The following is a 19,499-nucleotide window of genomic DNA, read 5'->3' on the forward strand; positions in this document are numbered from 1 at the left end:
CCCTGTACACACCTCTTGTTACACCCACTTTATGCCTTATCTTTCGCGACTGCTACAAACTCCGCCTACTGCTACGCCTACTGTATTGACTGTAATGTATTTTGTTTAACTATATATATCGTGCACTGTTATTAAAGTTTGCTAGCCATTCCCAGATCCTGCCCCGGTAGCTGCCGGGCCCTGCCATCCTATTCCCGTACAGGCTGTCCTGTTCCTGTCCTTTTATGCTTAATTAAAGCCTGTATACTCTAGCTACCTCGTATCTTGACTCTTATTTATTGAGCTAACTGTTTATTAATTATAGTCAAAAATAGAACCGGTAATTAATTATTTATTTACCACATGGGGTACAATCCAAATCGGGGACGATCTCTTAGCTTGCTGTTTCTCACTCAGAGTAGCTCCATATCCAGTCATGTTCCATCCTATGTATAATAGTGTCTCATCTCTAGGGATAGTCTCGTAAGAAATACCTTCCTTAACCATGTCAACTATACCTTTGACTAGAGCACTTTTTCTAGGATTGTCTGTTACAGAACGTAGAGGGTAGATTTCGTGTGCATATATGAACATTGTCCTATATGCCCATACAGAACCATTGTGACTAAATGGCAGGACCAAATAAGGGATACCTTTATCCGTTGTGTGAGGCATAAGACCGCACACCCAACAGTTAGTTGTGTTCATTACAAGTTGGTGTTGGTGTAACAACTGAACAAAGGAGTTATTAATGAACTCCAATCTCCTATTTGATTCGTTGTCAGGCAAAGGGTGGAAAGAATGAGAGGAAACAGTGGGAGGAGGTATGGGGGATGCAGTGGGTGCAAATGTTACACGAAAAGAGAATAAAACATAACTTATTAAAAATACCATGACACTGAATAGCATAAAAATACACAATATTATAAAGTTTTTCCTTGTCATCATGTTGCACAGTCTGTGCTTAAAATTCGTCCGTTTGGCAGGTCTCTCCACATCGGGAAACTCCATCCTCTCTAAAGTGCTGCCCGCGGTGGGAGGTTGCCTCTGCTAAGGGATGCTTCTGTCAGTCTAGGGCAACTCCCTTGGACCAACCAGAACTACCGACCTAACGTCGTCAGCTGCACCCCAAAGACTTTAATCAACCGCGGCCCTAGCAGCGGAACCCGGATGGCGGTTCGAAAAACAAAAATAAGCAAGTTTCCTAGATGGGAGAGCTGCACTTTCAAAAAATAGTACTTGGGAGGAAAAAAGATCGATTTATTTGTCCATAGGTCTTGGTCTCAAATCATAAAAAGGGATCACTTTTATTAGTTTGTTTTTCTCGGTCTCAAATTGTAGCGCCTCTTTCCTGGTACTGTGTGGTCCTGACACAGGAGTTCAGGCTCCAAAGTGTTCAATAGCTTGGATGGTGGCACAGCCTTGTGCGAAATGTTCTCACTTTCTCGTTCAGAGTCAGTTCTTTTTACGTGCAAGTCATGAAAAGGGACGGCATGTGACACGGTATCAGGTTCTGGGTCAACGACACCCTTCTGGACCCACTGGTCATGGGGTAGAGGGGAAGGGAGTTTCTTACAATGGATCCCGTGGACCCAGTTGGCCTTCCCCTCCACCCGGACGGCTGACCTTGTAGAAAGAAGGACGAGATGAGGCCCGGTCCACCTGGGCTGGTCGTTCTTCGTTCTTTGGAAGTTGCGGACAAGTATACAGGAACCGGGGTCAATGGCGTGACCCAGAGTCTCAGAGACCGGAGGCAGGGTGTTGTGGACCTGTTGATGCAAAACACGCAATTTAGCCGTCAATTCATACAGATAGTTAAGCAAAATGGGGTGTTCAAGCTCGCTGAACTTGGTGGGTCTAGGCACTCCCCATATGTTGGCTGGCCGGCCAAAAACTATTTCATAGGGACTAAGTTTCACTCGTGAATGTACAGTCATTCTAGTGGACAGGAGTGCTAAGGGTAGAGCGTCAGGCCATTTAAGACCTGTGCTCGCTTGGATTTTGGCCAGTTTAAGTTTTAAAGTGCCATTGTAACATTCCACTAATCCAGCTGATTGGGGGTGATTTGCAGCGTGGAACTTCAGCCGGATACCTAGCCCTTCACACACTCTTTTCATCACACGACCCACAAATTCACTTCCATTATCAGACCAGACCATTCTAGGCATTCCAAACCTGGGGAAGTACTCTTTCACAAGGGCTTTTGCTGTGGACAAGGCAGTATTGTCTTTTAGGGGATAGGCTTCTACCCATCTTGAGAAGGCACAAACGACCACGAGTACGTATTTTAAATTGTTGCACCTCTCCATGTGAATGAAATCTAGCTGCAAAACCTCGAACGGGTACGTAGGAGGTGCAAAATGACCAGCTGGAGTTGGGGTTCCCCTACCAGGATTGTGTTTCAAACATACCATGCAGTTTTTGACAACATTCTCTGCACACTTGGGAATCCCTGAATTCTTCCATACTGGGGCCAACAACTCGCAAATCCCTTTAATGCTAATATGAGCCATTCCATGAGCCATTGTAACCACTGCAAGCACATATGCATCGGGTAACAACCATCTCTGATGCTCTGATAGTTCAATCCAACAACCATTTGCAGCCATTCTACCCGTACTTTCTCTCCACGTGCTCAATTCTTTCTCTGTGGCCTCAGCTTGAATGGACTTCACACTCTCTATCGTGTCTTCACACATTCCAACATCACCAGCCCATCTTGCAGGGCCTGCAACATACATTCGGCTCATTACATTCTTTGCCGTTTCTTTCGCGATCTCATCAGCAAATGCGTTTCCACGACCAACATCATCAGTCACCTTCTTGTGAGCACTACATTTCACAATCGCCATTTGCAGGGGCAAAGTCAGTGATTCAAGAAGCTCATTCACCAACTGACCATGCTGAATCTTAGCTCCATGCGAAGTCAGAAATCCACGTTCTCTCCACAATCGCCCAAAACTGTGAGCCACTCCAAATGCATACTGACTATCAGTGTAGATAGTCACTTTCATCCCTTTAGACAACACACATGCTCTTGTCAGTGCAATTAGTTCTGCTGCCTGAGCTGAATTATGTGGGACACGTGCAGCTTCAACTACTGTGTGCAACGTCGTAACGGCATATGCTGTGGCCGTGTCTCCACTCGGGAGCTTAAAGCATGACCCATCCACCCATAAGGTACCATCACACTCAGCAAGAGGAGTGTCGAATAAATCTATTCTCCCTTTCGTCTCTTCCTCCGTTCTGAGAAAACAATCGTGCTGTTCTGAAACATCTGATTCCTCTGTAATTGGCAACAACGTAGCTAGATTTAAGGTACTGCATCTTTTTATGTGCACATGGCTCGCTAGCAGTGTCAATTCGTAACTGGACAGTGGAGCACTAGTTAAGTGCTGTGTCTTGGTTCTATTTAACAATGTGTCTACTGCATGCGGGACCATCACGATTAGTGTATTATTCATTACTAGACCAGCAGACTGTCGAATAGAGACAGCTGCTGCTGCTGTGGCTCTTAAACAACTCTGTAATGCATGTGCTACCAGATCCAAGGTCGACGAAAAGTAGGCACATGGACGCTGCCCACCTCCAAACAACTGAGTCAACACAGACAATGCACAGCCCTCTTTTTCGTGAACATATAATGTGAAAGGCTTACTGTAATCGGGGGTACCTAACACAGGAGCCAAACACAATGCTGTGCGTAATTCGAGAAAACTTTCCTGACACTCTTCAGACCAAGGAATGGCATTGGGTGTATTCTTACACGTTAATGCCACCAAGGGTTTGGCTAATAACGAAAAATTTGGAATCCACTGCCTACAGTACGATGTAATGCCCAAGAAAGCACGCACTTCTCTCTGTGTTCTTGGCACATTCAATTTTGCTATTGCCTGAATTCTTTCTGGGGTCAGTTTCCTTCCCTCCTTCGATAAGAGGTGACCTAAGTAGGTCACTTCTTGTCGGCAATATTGCATCTTGGAAAGTGACACCTTGTGATGAAGATCACACAGATGACGCAACAATGACAGTGTGGCCTTTTTACAAATTTGCTCAGTATCTGCAGCAATGAGTAAATCATCCACATACTGTACAAGAGTAGCACCTTTAGGTAAAACAATCGTATCAAGCTGTGTTTTTAGAGCTTGACTGTATATTGATGGACTTTCACAGTAGCCCTGAGGAGCGCGTTTAAAACGGAAGCTGCGGCCTCCTAAACTGAAGGAAAAAATATCCCTGCTCTCCTCAGCAATCGGGATGCTGAAGAAGGCATTCTTCAGGTCAATCACCGAAAACCAAGAGGCAGATGCTGGAATCATAGTCAATAATGTGGTAATGTCGGGGACAACTGGGAATTGTGGCACAACTATTTTATTCACCTCTCTCAGATCAATCACAAATCTGTACACAGGTGGCTGAGAAGGGTCAGTTCGTTTTAAGACAGGCAGAACAGGACTATTGCAGACATTGCCTCGTGTTTCTTCAATCACATCCTTTTCAATCAATTCGTAAACGATCGCTAGCAAAGCTTTTTCACCCTCATTAGAAATCCTATATTGTGGAATTCGTGGCTTTTTGCGTGGAGAAGTGTGGCTCACTGGTTAGAGGCGGCAGACCCGTAAGCAGAGAACGGCCCGGGACCAGGGTTCGATTCCCGACGCGGCAGGGTCGTGGACCAGGGTCAGCGGACTCGATAATTCTCGCCTCGGTGCCTACTCTAGTCAGAAACCAAACTCAGCAACTCTGGGCATCAGCTTGCCTCATCTTCACAACGGCCCCCCCAGACTGCCGGGGATGCTTGGTCGCACCTTAGAGATACCCATCAGGGACCATCTCTCAGGGTGAGCCAGGACGGGTTCCCCAGCGGTCGAAGCGTGGAGATACTCCTCCGGGAGTCGATTCCTAGCGCTATATAAACCCACAATTAAATTAAATTTTTAACATTGGCTTTCAATGTTACCAAATGTGGTGGAATTTCTAAAAGACCCACATCATTAGGACCAGTGGCCCACAGAATATCTGGAAGAGACGACAATTCCGCTGGAAGTTTGTCCCTCGACAAATACATGGGAGAAACTACTTTCTTACCTAAAGTAAGGTGTACTCCCGAAGGAGAACAGTACAAAGTTGCATGCAACCTTTTTAACAAATCTAATCCTAGCAAGTTTTCGCCACAACCTGTTGTCAGAATGAGGGGTGCTTCGAATTCGCAAGGACCAACAAAAAGAGACAAAGGGTCAGAAATTGGATTTCTAACTGGGGCGCCAGAAAAACCTACAGAAACGTTCATTTCGCCAGACAAAGGTGCGCCAGGGAGTTTGGAGTGCATAATAGAACTCTTTGTAGAACCAGTATCCAACAGAAAAGGTTCTGACACACCTGATGTAATCACCTCAACGTAAGGTCCACTCTGATCTACTGGAACTGAAACAACTCCCTCTCTTTGTCTATGGCTATCCTAGCAATCATTATCCTCCAAATACTCATCTTCTGTATAGTAATCATCAACGTAGTATTGAGCTGTCCTGTTAGATGCGTTATTCTGCTGATCAAACCTATTCATAGAGTTTTGTGGTGGAAGGGGACGTGCGTTCTGGGGGACGTTTCCACGTCCTCTACCTCTAGGTGCTTGCTGACTGCCACGACCTTTCACACCAGAAACTCCATTTGCACATTGTAATAGAATAGGACAATTATACTTGAAATGACCCTCTCCTCTGCAATATGAACACTGGTTGGGGCCTACAGGTACCCGGGGTTGAGCGTACTCGACTCTTTGCGAGTTCCTCTGATACTGTTGAGGCTGCTGAAAATTATTTTGGTAGTCATTCTGACCATTATTATTTTGATTACCACCACCACGTGGCGGATAGGCTTGCTGCAGCAAAACCTTCGTTTTCAATTCTTTGGTTTTCTTTTCTACTCGATCTTTCTCATCCTTGTCTCTATTTTCGTAATATTGGGCAGTAGCTAATATCTGCGCTGAAGAAGAGACTGCCCAAGAACTTTCTGAATCCTTTAACTTTTTACACAATTCTGGAAGTAGATTGTGCACGAATTTATCGACGAACAACCTCTGACCACCTTCTGAGGTCATATCTTGACCGCTGTGGTCAACAAATGTTTCTTCAAACCTGGTGAAGAAATCTGAGACTGTTTCTTCTTTCTTCTGCTTGCATGCAGATAACTTATCCCAATTTACACGTATCGCAGGCATTATCGTTTTCATGTAATCAACTATTCTACCAGGAAGTTCTGCTATCAAAGGCTCAGGCTTAGCACCACCAACTTGTCGGGCGTCTGCAGCGGCGATATTACCCCATGAGTCACCTAATTCTTGATCATGATCTGTATGACGAATTTTACCCCATAAAGGCTGTGGAACAACATTCCCAAAGAGCATATCAATATCGGCTAAATTCATTATACATGACCCAGCCGTTTGTGACAACTCTTTATAATACCCTGCAGGATTTTTACGCGGATCAGGTAATGTCTGTTTAAGTGCTAAAACTTCAGCTCGCTTCCATGGGCTATGTACCCATACACGCTGAAAGTGTGGCAGGATAGGTGGGTTAACAGTTGTGTCGCCCTCTCTCCATTGTGGGGGAACTTCTCTCATAGGATATTGTCGCGCCTTTTTCCTACTAGATGCACTAGATTGCGACCCAGAACTGCTTCCCTTACTCCGATATGATAACAACATTTCAACTGCTTCCTCCACATCTGGACCTACAATCATGCCCTCCCCAAACTTAAATCGTACACGACACATCTCTTGCGGGATGCATTCCAGATCATTGTCTTCCAAATCCTCGCAAAGGAAAACACACATCTGTTCAAAAACATATCTCTGCGTCGGTGCTTCCCATTGATGGAAGACTTCCATGACCGACTCTACATCATATTTTACGGTGTCCATAACCCATTTTCGTGCTAAACGATTCAATGAGTCTCTCTCTTGATAGTCAGGCAGTCGACTTCGCAACTGTCTTCGTTCCATTCTAGGGGTCGTGGTAGGCGACCCAAATAGAGGTGAAAGAAGGTTAGTGACAGTGTTGGCCATTTTCTGCCGCATTGAAGGTGAAACTGAAGGAAGAACGGGGTAAGATAAGGCAGAGGCAGACATACTAGCAGAGGAGGCATCAGGAGAAATAGAAGGAGCACTAGGCACAATCGTAGGGGGAGCATTAGGAGAAATAGACAGTACAGTGGGCAAAATCGTAGAAACAGGTGTGATCGGTGGGCCTTTAGGAGGCTGCACCAAATGAGTAGGAGCCAGCTGAAGAGTAGCTGGTGGTTGCTGCAGAGGAATAGGAGGCATAACAACCACAGTTTGTGCAACTGTGGGTTGTGGGGGTGCCGTGGCATTTTGTGCATAGGGGGGTGGTGAATTTAATAAATGCGACATTAATGGATCTTTTTCACGCTCTTTTGCTGCCTCTTGCTGAAGAGATGGCAAAACTGGATAACACTTATCTATTGCCATTTTACGTTGCCTGTGCAACTGCTCACTCATCTGCTCTTCTTCATTGTCTTTAAACTGCATAGCAGCTTGCATCACTGAAATTCCTCCTTCTCTCTTATTTTTCTTAGCTAATTTAATTTCCTTCTGTTTGGCCTCCTTACGCCATAGGCGAAAAGAGTCGAACATTGCCGGCCGGGCTTTCTTTTTGAACAGTTTAACTTCAAGGTTATCTAGGATTTCGGTATCAAAGCTACCATATTGGGGCCATTTTAAAACCCCATCTTTCCTTTCCTTGTGTATTTGATCCACACTTCATTGTATGTGATGGGGCCTACCCCATGTTTCACATATAACTCGTAAGTTGGAGTTCCAACCGGAGGAACCGGACATGAGTCCTCCAATCGGGAGTCCCTATTATCACAACCAAGACAAAACAATTTTCCAAGTCTAAGACTAGGCATCTCTGCTCTCTAGTCCAGTTCCAAACTTCAAAGGATTATCGATTACGATATTTCTTGTGAATACACGAGTTTTGGTGCTTGCAAGTACCAACAATTACCCCAAAGGATACCCAAGACTAAGACCAACTAAGGACTGGGAGACGCTCCACTTATACTTAACTGAAATATCGATGACGTCACCAGAAGACTCGTCTTAGTGTTTCGCTCTACCAAACTTCAAGGGTCCAAATCAGGGCAATAGCCAGGGCAGCAGTCCTTGTAGCCGTCGGGAAGCGGGGAACCTCGCAGCAAAGACCTTCGGACCACGTCGACATGCAGGGGTCGATGAGGTGGTTGGCCGTCCTCCGGAATTTTCACACGAAGCTCCTCACGAACCTCTGGCTGACTGGTACCACTGGAATCGCCCCATGTTGGGCGCCAGCTGAGGTACTGGGTTTTTCAGAACCGGCACAGACACCGGTAACCCAGCGGTGTAAGGGTACACCCAGAGACCTCGGGTTCTTCCTGATCCAGACCACAGAAACTCAGAGTCTTCTAGGTGAAGTCAAAGATCGATTTATTGGCTGCAACCAAGGTAACAAGTGTCCTAGAAGTACAACACACGGGGAAGTATATTCTCAGGAGACTGCTCGAATTTACAAAATCAGGCTTCTCTTCTTATACACAATTTTAGGCTTCAGGCAAAACATTCTTGGTTGTAAAGTAAATCGTTAACATATTTCCAATACAAAGAAAAAGCAGAGTCATGATGACATGTCCATATTTCACTTCGTGCTGCCTACAACAAGTCACCCGGCAAGGCCCAACATTTCATCAGATATCGGTGAACCCCCAATAAAAACGGGCACCTCCCCACCATAAAGCAAGTGAAGCAAAGGAGCAGAGGTAGATGTGAGCAAGATACGGCAGGTGTGTGCGCTGAAATGGTTTTATGGCTTGTTGAGCTTTGATGCTATCTTGTTCGGCCACTGGGAGGGGAACTGACCTAACGAGTTCGGCCTGGGGCAATGGTTCCAACTTGCATAGGTCATAGGAAAGTCGATTAAGGAGTACGTGTCCTTGCTGTAATGAATTTGGCTGGATTAAGGCCTATGTAAAGGGCAACACACAAGATGGCTGCAGTATATAAAATGGAAGCCAAGGGTTCTGGACGATAATGACGATTTAAAGGAGAAATCGTTACTCGAATACGCTGAAAATATATGTACATGGTGTGCTCGTCATTCTCGGTCTTTTGATACCAAATTTGTCATGTTTCGATGAAGTTTTAATTCTCGAGTCCAGAACGATTACATGAATCCAGAATCTTCAGAACCACAGAACAAGTACCCCGGGGGTAGAGCCTGGACAATATCTGGACCAGAACTTGGTCCTAACCATGTTTCTGTAAGGAACAATACATCAAGAGCCATGTCTTGCAATAAGATTGAGATTTCTATGGCGTGTTTGGGCAAGGATCGACAATTCAAAAGTGCCATATTAAGCTTACACTCATATTTCCGCCTCGTCTCCTCCATCCTGTTCAGTTGGAAGGAACAGTAACGGCAACTTTGCCGGTGTTTCACGGGGTTTAATGAGTGCCTGCATACAGGGTCAAAGAAAAACCAAAGGTGGTGATGGACGGAGTGTTGACAATACAAACACTCACCCCCAGTCAACTGATCTGGGTTTAATCCATCACCGTTCTTTAGCTCACTCTGCCACCCCAGTTCAGACATGGCCATATGCAAATCAGTCTGACCCTGTGCCTCATGGGAACAGTCCAGCCCGAACTGCCAAGCCATGTCTTCCCTGGACCGGAATCAAGCTTCCCAGGACCGGTTTCTGGCATTACAGCCGTCTTCAGCCTGGCTTGCTTGACTCCAGTGGCAAAGTGAGCAAGGGACTCACGTCTGAGCATACCCTGCCACACTTATGGCGGCCAAAGCGGCATATTGAGTGTGTGCATCTCCGTGCTAGTATACTGCGTAACATCTGAGACAAGTTGGCATGGGGTTGTGGCCCTAGGCCCGGTCCAGACGCGGACGGGCACAGACGGGCTTGCCTTTGGCTTTCCATGAGTGTTTAAATCTCGTGGTGGCGGAAAAGACTAGACCGCTCACCACAGGAAGTCGGAAATTCTGCCCACTCAGCCCGCCGGGACTGTCTCAGGATCACTTGCCCTCCGCACAAACAGCACACAGCTGCGGCGGACCGGGGCGTGATCAGTGCAAAAACAAAGTAAGGGCAGCACAGTATATTTCTTTAAAACCCCTTCTAATGTGCAAATTACAGTGGTGCAAATATGCGAGCAGCACAATATGTTTAATAAAGTCCCCCCTTATGTGCAGGCTGTATAATGTTTTAGCAGCAGCGAGAAGTAGATTAAAAAGCAGTAAAAGACATCAAAGAAGCCAGTGCCCTCAAGACGCCAGCAGGGTTTACTCAGTCTACTATAACTGTTAAGGTGGGCCATATGATAACAATGTCTGCGGCCCGGGCACTCCCAGTTGGCCAGCTACATTATGGTCCTACTGAAAAGTGTCATGTTTGGTATCAAACAACTTGTCTCATCAAATCTGACTCCTTCCACATGTCAGATTGAATGTGACATGCACCCAGCTGGCTACCTTAGAGGTTACCCCCATGGTTTCCCCGCCCTTTCCTGTCACTGGTTGACAGTTTGCAGCTGCTGCTGCCAAGACAGGAATCTGACCCTCTGCCAGGAAGTGTGAACGGATGCAGAAACAAAGGCATGCCTGGGTTGGACGTGTCACCTCCCTCCCTGAAAAGGTGACTTGTGAAGTGGCATTTCAAGGCGGTGAGCTTCAAAGCTCCCACTGCATCTGATATGCAACCAGTCTTCCTCTCAGTGGAGGAAAAAGTCAACACTCTGCCCCAGGCACATTTGCAACCCAGGCAGGTGGGAACATTAAAATAGTCAGGAGGCATACGCCACCAAACGGCTGGCCACACTACTTGGTCTGTACTGCCGAAGACGGGTTCTACCATTTTTAAATGTGACAGAATAGACGCTTCTGGGTAGAAAAGGTCACCTCAGAGGTGGACCAGCCACTGGGGCTAGTAGCCCATAGGCTACTATCATCCAACCCCCAAACACTCCTAAATCAAGGATTTAAGGGGCTCCCCAGTACCAGAACCCTCAGATGTGATCGACTTGCAACCTAGGGCAAAGAAGACACCCAAGTCTGCAGCTTCAGGACCTGCACAAAGCAAAGGATGCACCTGTGGCAAACACCTTGCAACTGTATGACTGCGATGTGTCGTGGACTAAAGACCAGTTGCAAAGAAAAGAGAAACCCTCTGTAAGTCAATGGCAACACCAGAACTCCCTTGGACTAGAGTTGCTAGACCCCTGCAGCCAGCAGGTAAAGCACGCTACTGGAACCAAAGAATCACTGGCCATCGGGCCCACCAAGGGATTGCCCAAAAGTAAAAAGTCCAGTGCATTGTGGGAAATGGAATCCTGACCTCCACAAGTTTCAAGTGGTTTCTGTTTCCCCCCGACTCCAGGATGTCGAAATACCCAAATTCTGGGGTTGCTTTTACCAAGGCTTGTTGGTGGCTAGTCAAACAATTACTACCTTTACTTTAGAGACAGCCCTTGTCCTATGAGCCAGGAAAAATTAAACTGACTGTTGAACCGTGGTCCTTGTTCCCACATCACCTTACCACCCAGTGGTTTTCACCGAACTCAACATAGAAGTGACTAAATATCACTAGTGTGATTTCTCATTGAATGCAACGTTATTGTTTCGGGTAAAAGGTACTGATTTCATTTTCCTTTATAAATCCATAACTCTGGTTATACTCATCTGATTGTCTTTGTTTTGGTGTGTAAAATGATATAGAAATGTGCTTATTTTTATAAATTGGTGTCAGATTTCTTTTGAGTTGTGTCAATTACTTAGCGTCCACGTTGGTACTCTGAAATGTTTAACACATTTTCCTCTAGTGAAGCCTGCCTGCTCTGTGCCACACTACCAGGACTTAGCGAGGGATTTATTATTGTGAATCCAAAGGACCTGTTTGAGGCATTGTGAAATTATCACATAGTGAAGCCAAAGCAATCTCACTGCATAATAACCCATTTTCCTCCAAACATAATGAAGAATGTTTTGGAGAAAAAAATATATAAATGGAAGTACCAGGCTCTTCAGTAGTGGAGTTCTCCAAATTACAGTTGGATAATATGCATCCCACTTGGGAAAAAATCTGTTTTTACCTACATGTTATTAGGAATCGGAGTTAGCTGACCATGTTTTATCCCACTGTTGCTTTATTACCATCACTGAATATTGAAATTGGGACAAACAGAGCTCGTACGAACACTGATACCCTTTTCTATTTCAGCTCGATGTGAGTTTTATTTGAACTCTCTTTGTAGTAAGAGACCTTTTCAATTTGTCTACGGAATACTCCTACAAAGATTGTGGTTAAAAATGTAACATCATGTGCAAATAACTGCATTTTCTATTTAAGTTTGCCACTCTTAAATCCTTTAAAGCAGAGTGTTCTCTAACATGGATAGTAAATGGCTTGCCTTTTTAGAGAAATATACTCGAAGCTAGCATCTTCTATGAATGCCAATATTCCCTCCTTTTTCCTTCTTTTCATTTTTTATTTGAGATGCAGAATATATGCAAAAATATACTAATCATATTCAATTTTATGATGAACCTGAAGAAGGTGGAATTTAAAATTCTGTAGATCTATGCATGACAGGACATCTGTAAAGAGGTCATGGTTCTAGATATTCTGTAACATTCAGAACTTTCCTACCTTGTCATTTATTCAACTGCAAACTGAAGAGCACAATTAGGAAGTACATTTCTAGGGGGACTTTTGACATCTAAATGAATTTAGCAGCTTCTTAGAACGTATTTATAGATCAGTTGATACTTGATGCTGGCAATTTACTATTCTAGACTAGTTTTTTCTTCTTCCATATTCGTGTATACTTGAAGTATTTATTGTAATTTACTTCTGTTGTAAGAAAGGTGTAAAGGTTGTAGAGTTTTAATGTTCGATAACCTAAATGTAGTTTTTTTTTATCTAAGACAAAATGGAAAAAATAAATTGCAGAATTCCAGTAACCATTCATTCCTATGAGTCAAATTATCTGTCTTCATGTCCTGTCTGGCTTTTACTTCCTCATTGGAACCTTTATCACACCTCCTGGTATATTTACTAACCACCTAGGCCTTGCATTTGAGCCAATCTTATTTTATTAATGGATCCCCAACTCTCACATAAAAACCTGGAGCCAGGTCTGCTTTACAGTGTTATTGTTATTTGTTCTGGTGAGCTCAACATGTCTACTTATGCCAAATGGCCAGAGCTCAGGCTAGCAGAGAGAGTTGGACAATAACCTGGCTGTGCCATCTCCTCGTCTATGCAGAACATCTGAAAAGTCACCACTGTTGGACTATCGTTATTGTTATCTATGTGTTACTTGAACATCTTTCAGAAATGTACTTCCTTTTATTTAGCACTCTACCTTTCACATCAGCATTGATGAGTTTCCATTTTGAGCTAATGAATATAAATAGCAGGCGTTTTTCAATGAAAGAATTGCAAACCCCCACCTGCTAATTGTGGCTTTATTGGGAGGTGGGACCGCTTAGTTAAGGTCTCCAGGAGGTGGTGAAAAATCAGAGGGAATGCAGCATTTTCTCCTGCATATTTTGAAAGTAAAGGTATTTCTGAGCATTCTAGCGGAACGAACGAGAGATCTATTTTTTACAGGTTTTCTTTAAAGGGAATGACCATCCTTACATGAGCTTTTTTGAGCCAATCAAGGGAAAACATGTTTCTCCCCCAAACTGCACTGTTTTGAAAAAAGCACTGTTCATATTTTCATATTGTATTTACAGCTCAAAACGCACCTGCTGTTGAGACCAGTGCCCAAAGTCTGCCCTCAGCTATGTCGGCTGCGTGACTTCTTTTGCTGTCAATTAGAATTCCACTTTTTCCCTGCATCAAAGAGGATTAGAGGGTGCAGGGCCTGGAATTACAATGCACTTAAAAAAAAATGATATGTGTGTATAAACATTTGCTTAAAGCTTGTAAAGACTGGAGTTAAGATTGCCTCAGAATTCCTGGCCCCACTACCACCTTGACACATATAAAAACAGAGAAATTCTGGTAATGAGCTGATTTCTGTTGAAGCAAAGAATAATTTATCTTGAGCTTTTTGCCCTTCCTGTTCAGTGATGATAGTGTACGGGTCATTGTGCTGCATCCTTTGTCTACTGTAACCCATTCTTAATCATTTGCTCTTTCACTGTTGCTATTACAGATGATTGTTACTGGCCAGTCGGAAAATGGACAGGTTCTCCATGTGATTCCGGCCACTCCGTCAACAGTGGCACAAGTGATGTTACCTCAGGGTCAAATTGTCAACGTAACTGCTTCCCACGGTGAGCATTCTGCAATGAATTGCTTGAATTGTTCATGTTTAATTTATCTTCATCCTTCAATTCTACCTCTGTCATGAATGAATTCATGGGTTAAGTCTGAAGTAAGAGAGACATTTTTATGCTTATTCAATGGTATAATTAAACTTTTTTTGATGAGTCATGTTTGTATTCGGGTTAGATATTTTTTGCACCAAAATCAATCACTGGTTTTGTATTTGCCATAAAAGTCCAAATGGGTACAGTCTCAGCATGGCTCAATGTTTAACGTTACTCAAAGTTTATGAGATCAGGGGTGCTTCAGCAGGCAGACAGGTAGGTACACACTGCTTGGATCCTGTGGGCACAGTTTTGAACCCGTAGATAGCTTTCTACAGGGTGTGAGGTTCTCAACTCCAGTCATTATCTAGAGACTGCTCCATAGCTTTGTGGACATCCAGAACTGTAGCTACTTAGACATATGGATGTGTTGTACCAGACTGTGCTGAACCCGAAATCAGTATCATCACATCATTACAAACACCTATTAAAGTTACCATATGAATTGCTTGCTTCGAAAGACACATTCACCAGCAGAAAAAAAACAGCAAACTAATAATATGCCGTTACTCTCTTTTCTTTGAATTTAATTTCATAACTGTTTTTGCTGTCAGCACCCCTCTGTCTTAAAATAAGACTATGAAAAGTGCCATTGATCTTGATTGGGTGGCAGAGATATTGAATTTACCAACTTTTTAGGGTTGTTCTGATCCAGTACAAGATTGTTGTACAGGCAGCCCGCTTCATCCTCAAGGAGAGTACTGTACCAGTTAAATATTTAATCATGGAAGTGCACAAAGCCATAAAGAGGTTAACATTGATAAAATATCTAGTGACACTTCATTTGTTAGAGAAATGTGTTTTTTAGTAGACCACTTAGACTCATATCCCTAGTAGAGGATGGGATGGAGATCGATCATGTGTAATAAACATTATTTTTCTTTGAATTTTTTAAATTCCACTGCATTGTGAACCATCAGAGTCCAACTATTTTCTCATGTGCCAAGCCACTAAGCTTAAAGTTGCACCATTTTGTTCAGGCTCAAAGTGTTGCAACTTATCACAGGCATTTGTAACCCAGGAAAATTCCAGATTAATGCTGGCAATTGTAGCTCAAACAGTTCTGAATTTGTACCGGAGGTTTACTCAAACATCACTTGAACGATGTTCACACTTTCTCTTCCAGTGTTAATGCTATGGAAAGAAGATTATATTTGTACCTTCAGTCTTGGAAGAACATTGTTTAGGACCTATTGATCTTCTTTGTTGTCAGAGTTACTAGTCTTTAGTCCTTTTTTCGTGAATCTTCATATTTTACCCCCATTCAGTGTCTTGGGAGTTGCTTATAGAGGTTAAGACATTTCTGGACATTAGGAACTAGAACATGTTCTTCAGGGAGTATGATCATGGATTTACTTGCCCTTTTTTCCTGTCAATAAGAGTAATCAAAGTATGTAACCATTTTAGACCATCAACTGCTCAATTTCTTGACTCGCTGTACATTTTTTAAAGGTTTAGACTGTGCCAAATGTTCACAGTCATTTAAGTTGAATCTATATGGGCTTCACAAAGAAATTTCCAAGATGTGCTCCTCTTTTGAACTTAAAAAAAACAAACAAATGTTATTATGTCAAAAGTCATATAGTGCAGTGCTTCTTAACCCAGGAAACATCTGCCACACCAAGCATTACAGGGCATTGTCTTTGACAGTTAATTTATACATTATGATCGCCAAAATCAAAAAGTACAATATAACAGAAACATCTTAAAGCCCCCGCCCCCACCCCGGTTGCACTAGCACAGCAGCTGCGTTTCAGTTGTCGCCACATCTCCCATCTCAGCAAAGCCATTCCTCCACTACATAACCAGACCCCTACCTCAGTGGCCCACAGATCAAGGCAGATACAAGTGTGTCTACCGGGCGCTCTGGGTCTAATTCCAGGCCTCGGTAGTCTGCCCATCGTTTCCAGATTTTGGAGTGTTTTTGCGGGCAGCCACTGGCCTTGAATATCGGAATCTCTAACCCCATGCTATAATCCAACCTGCTCCCCTAGGGAAGGCAAGTGCATCCATCCAGTTTGCCCACATCCCCCACCCAAGCCTCTCTGAGTTTATCCAGCGTAGTGGAGCTATGAGTCACCAAGGATTGATAAATCTTTGATATCTTATGATTCTGTAAATCTCCCATAAAATCTTGGCCTCAATCGGACTGAATTCCAGAGAGCCTCTAATCCTGAGAAACTCTGATAACTAGTATGCCTAAACTGGAGGTATTTATAAAACTGAGTTCTTGGCATGTGGTACTCTCGCTGAAGATCTTGAAAAGATTTGAGCGCCACACATTACATCCCCTAATGTGGAAATTCCTATGTTATCCCATCCTTTGAATCTAGCTAGCGCTGCCAGCTGCACTAGACAACCAGTATACCATAGCGTGGTCTCCCTAGTTAGCTTATTCCACCACCCCATCTTACTGAGGGACTGTTTTCACATTCGAAATACCATCTGAGTGGCCGACGGCAAAGAATTGCGTAGCGACACAGAGTACAGGATTGTATGCAAGGTCTTCTCGGTTTCCATACCACCATTCATTTAGTACCAGGAGATGTGAGGCCACTTTAGTATGATTGAATATCTGAAGTAGCCAGCCCCCGCAATATGTTGACTGAAAGCAAGTCTGCAGTGTTTCCCACAGGAAATGTCCCAGCGCCCCGTTTACCTGGCAAAACCATGAAGGGGGCACCGGGTATGGGTAGTTCTGCAATTGATAGAGCAGGCGCAGCAATGACACCATTTTAAAAATTGCACATCTGCCATATATGGAAAGGGGCATGTGCGACCAAGTTTTCATTTTCTCCCTTGTTCATGTCCAAAGTGGAACTATATTTCTATCCCACGCTACTCTCGGGAAGATCTGATAGGTAAACTCCCAGATATTTCACACCCTCTGTCAACGTCCGTACTGCCGTGGCCCAGGACCCCAATTCTGCCATTCCCCCAGCACCCACAGCGCGGATTTGCTCGGGTTCGTATATAGTCCCGATGATTCACCGAAAATTTGCATAATGCGGAGGAGCCTTTGCCTGTCCTATTTATATCTGTTAAGAAAAAGAGGACATCGTCTGCATATAAAGCAATGCGATCCGAGAGCCCATGATCCCACTCAAACCCCACCACCTGCGTGTCCATTCGTACCCATGCTGCTAACGGATCCACTGCTAGCCCAAAGAGATATGGTGACCTAGGACACCCCTGACTAGTGCCTCTGCCTACGGAAAACTTAGAGGATACGGATCCTGCCACCTGCACCGACGCCATGAGGTCCGTATATAGCAGTTTTGGGTATGTCAGAAATTGAGGGCCTATATTAAGACGAACAAGGAGCGCAAACAGGTATACCCAACTGAGGGAATTAAACACCCTATCCATGTCCGCCAGTAGAGGGGCAGCCGGCACTCCTCTTCCCTGGATGGCAGCTATTGCGTTATGCGCCCGCCGGATGTTATGGCGCGTGCCCGCTGAGGCATAAAGCCCACCTGATTTTTTTTTTTTTGTAAATATATTTTTATTGTAGGGATCAGTCATAATCATACATTGGTCAACAATAAGGCAATCGGTGATGGTAATGCCGACGTTGCAGTAGCATTGTTACACGGCCATTTAGCTCACAACCCAGGGATCGGGCGGAAAGTTACGCTCCAGTGTTACACGTGGGTCCTGCGGACATCCAATTATGGCCAGTCATAAATTAAAGTGGCACTTCTGCTTTTCTAAAGGAATGAAAAAGAACCCCCCCACCACCCTCCAACGCAACAAAACTCCCAGAGGTCTAGTGTCCAAGCAGCAAGTTCGGTAGCCATCAGTGTATTAGGAAGCTTATAGCACCCCCTCCTCCCTCTATCCCCCTCCCTCCTCCCTCCCCCGCCGTCGGTGTTGAGGTAGTCATCCAAAGAGCGTGTGGGAGGAGACTGTACGCATTCTGACGGGGATGCAGTGCGCATATTACATTACGGGGTCGCAGGCTGCCCGTCGGCATCACTATCTGAGTCGCCAAGTGTGTTGTGGTCGCGCAGGGCCTGCACCAATGTCTCCCACGCTTGTGCTGACTCTAACGCCTTCTCATTTTCTGCCGCCTCGCTAGCTGGAATCTCAGGGTGCTCTCTCCCTCAGCCCACTTAAGAAATTCGCTGCGCCATTTAATGCTCGGTGGACCAACTCGTGCCTTCCAGTTTCGGGTTTTTTCTCGCTTCGCCAGGAGTAGCCCCAAGTCAATAAATTCACTAGTGACTTTGTTTTTGGGGGTATGAGGAAACCAGTGTAAGATCCCCACTGCGCTGTCAAAATGTAGGGATCGCTCCGTAACCCTATTAAGGGTATCCCCTATCAATGACCAATAGGAGGCCGAAGCGGAGCAGGACCACAGCATGTGAATTAGGTCAGCCCCAACCGTCCGGCATCTAGGGCAGGCCGCAGAGTCAGAAGCGAAGTACTTCTGTATCTTCTCCGGAGTCAGATATGCGCGGTGTAATATGTAAAAGTGGACCAATTGGAATCGAGCGTTACGCTTCCTCTTCCAGGCCCTGCGCATCAGCTGGGCCCACGTGGTCTCCGGGATGTCCCTCCCTATGTCTGCCTCCCATCTGGCTCTGAGTGTCTCCAGCGGGGGCAACCGCTCGTTGATCATCCTAGAGTACAAGCACGTTACAGCCTTGATCGTCCCCGCCGCCATCATGACATACTGACATGTCGTTGACGTCCGTGGCTCCTCAAAACCATTCTGCCAGTGTGCCTGGAGCGCCCTCGTTATCGCCGCATGGAGTAAGAAGTCGCCCCGGGGAATGTCAAAGCGGTCTAGAATCGCCTGGAAAGGAAGCAGCACTCCATCCTCATACAGGTCCCCTATGACCTGTATGCCCGCGTCCTCCCAAACTCGCAGTTGTGACCAGTCTCCACCATGCGGCAATGCAGTGAGCATCCCCAGTGGAATTTCGGGAGCGTAGGGGCGCTGCATTCCCGTCTTGCGTTGTACCCGGTTCCAGCACAACCTAATAGTGCGTTCCTCCCGCGTGAGGTCCCCCAGAACCAGCCTCTGTTGCAGTGCAATGTAGGAAAGAACGTGCCTGGCTATGCCCG

The 19,499-nt window shown here is 45.0% G+C and overlaps 1 protein-coding gene across 3 annotated transcripts in view; it reads left to right on the top strand.

Annotated features, from left to right (window-relative positions):
* CARF (calcium responsive transcription factor) overlaps window positions 1-19,499 on the top strand; it is a 434,709-nt gene that overhangs the window by 113,748 nt on the left and 301,462 nt on the right. For all 3 annotated transcript variants that reach the window (XM_078680246.1, XM_078680247.1, XM_078680245.1), the window contains exon 4: window positions 14,210-14,330. In XM_078680246.1, the coding sequence (XP_078536372.1) occupies window positions 14,210-14,330 (121 nt within the window). The remainder of the gene's footprint in view (window positions 1-14,209; window positions 14,331-19,499) is intronic.

Source organism: Lissotriton helveticus, chromosome 3_1 (assembly GCF_964261635.1).
Source record: "Lissotriton helveticus chromosome 3_1, aLisHel1.1, whole genome shotgun sequence".
Classification (NCBI taxonomy): domain Eukaryota; kingdom Metazoa; phylum Chordata; class Amphibia; order Caudata; family Salamandridae; genus Lissotriton; species Lissotriton helveticus.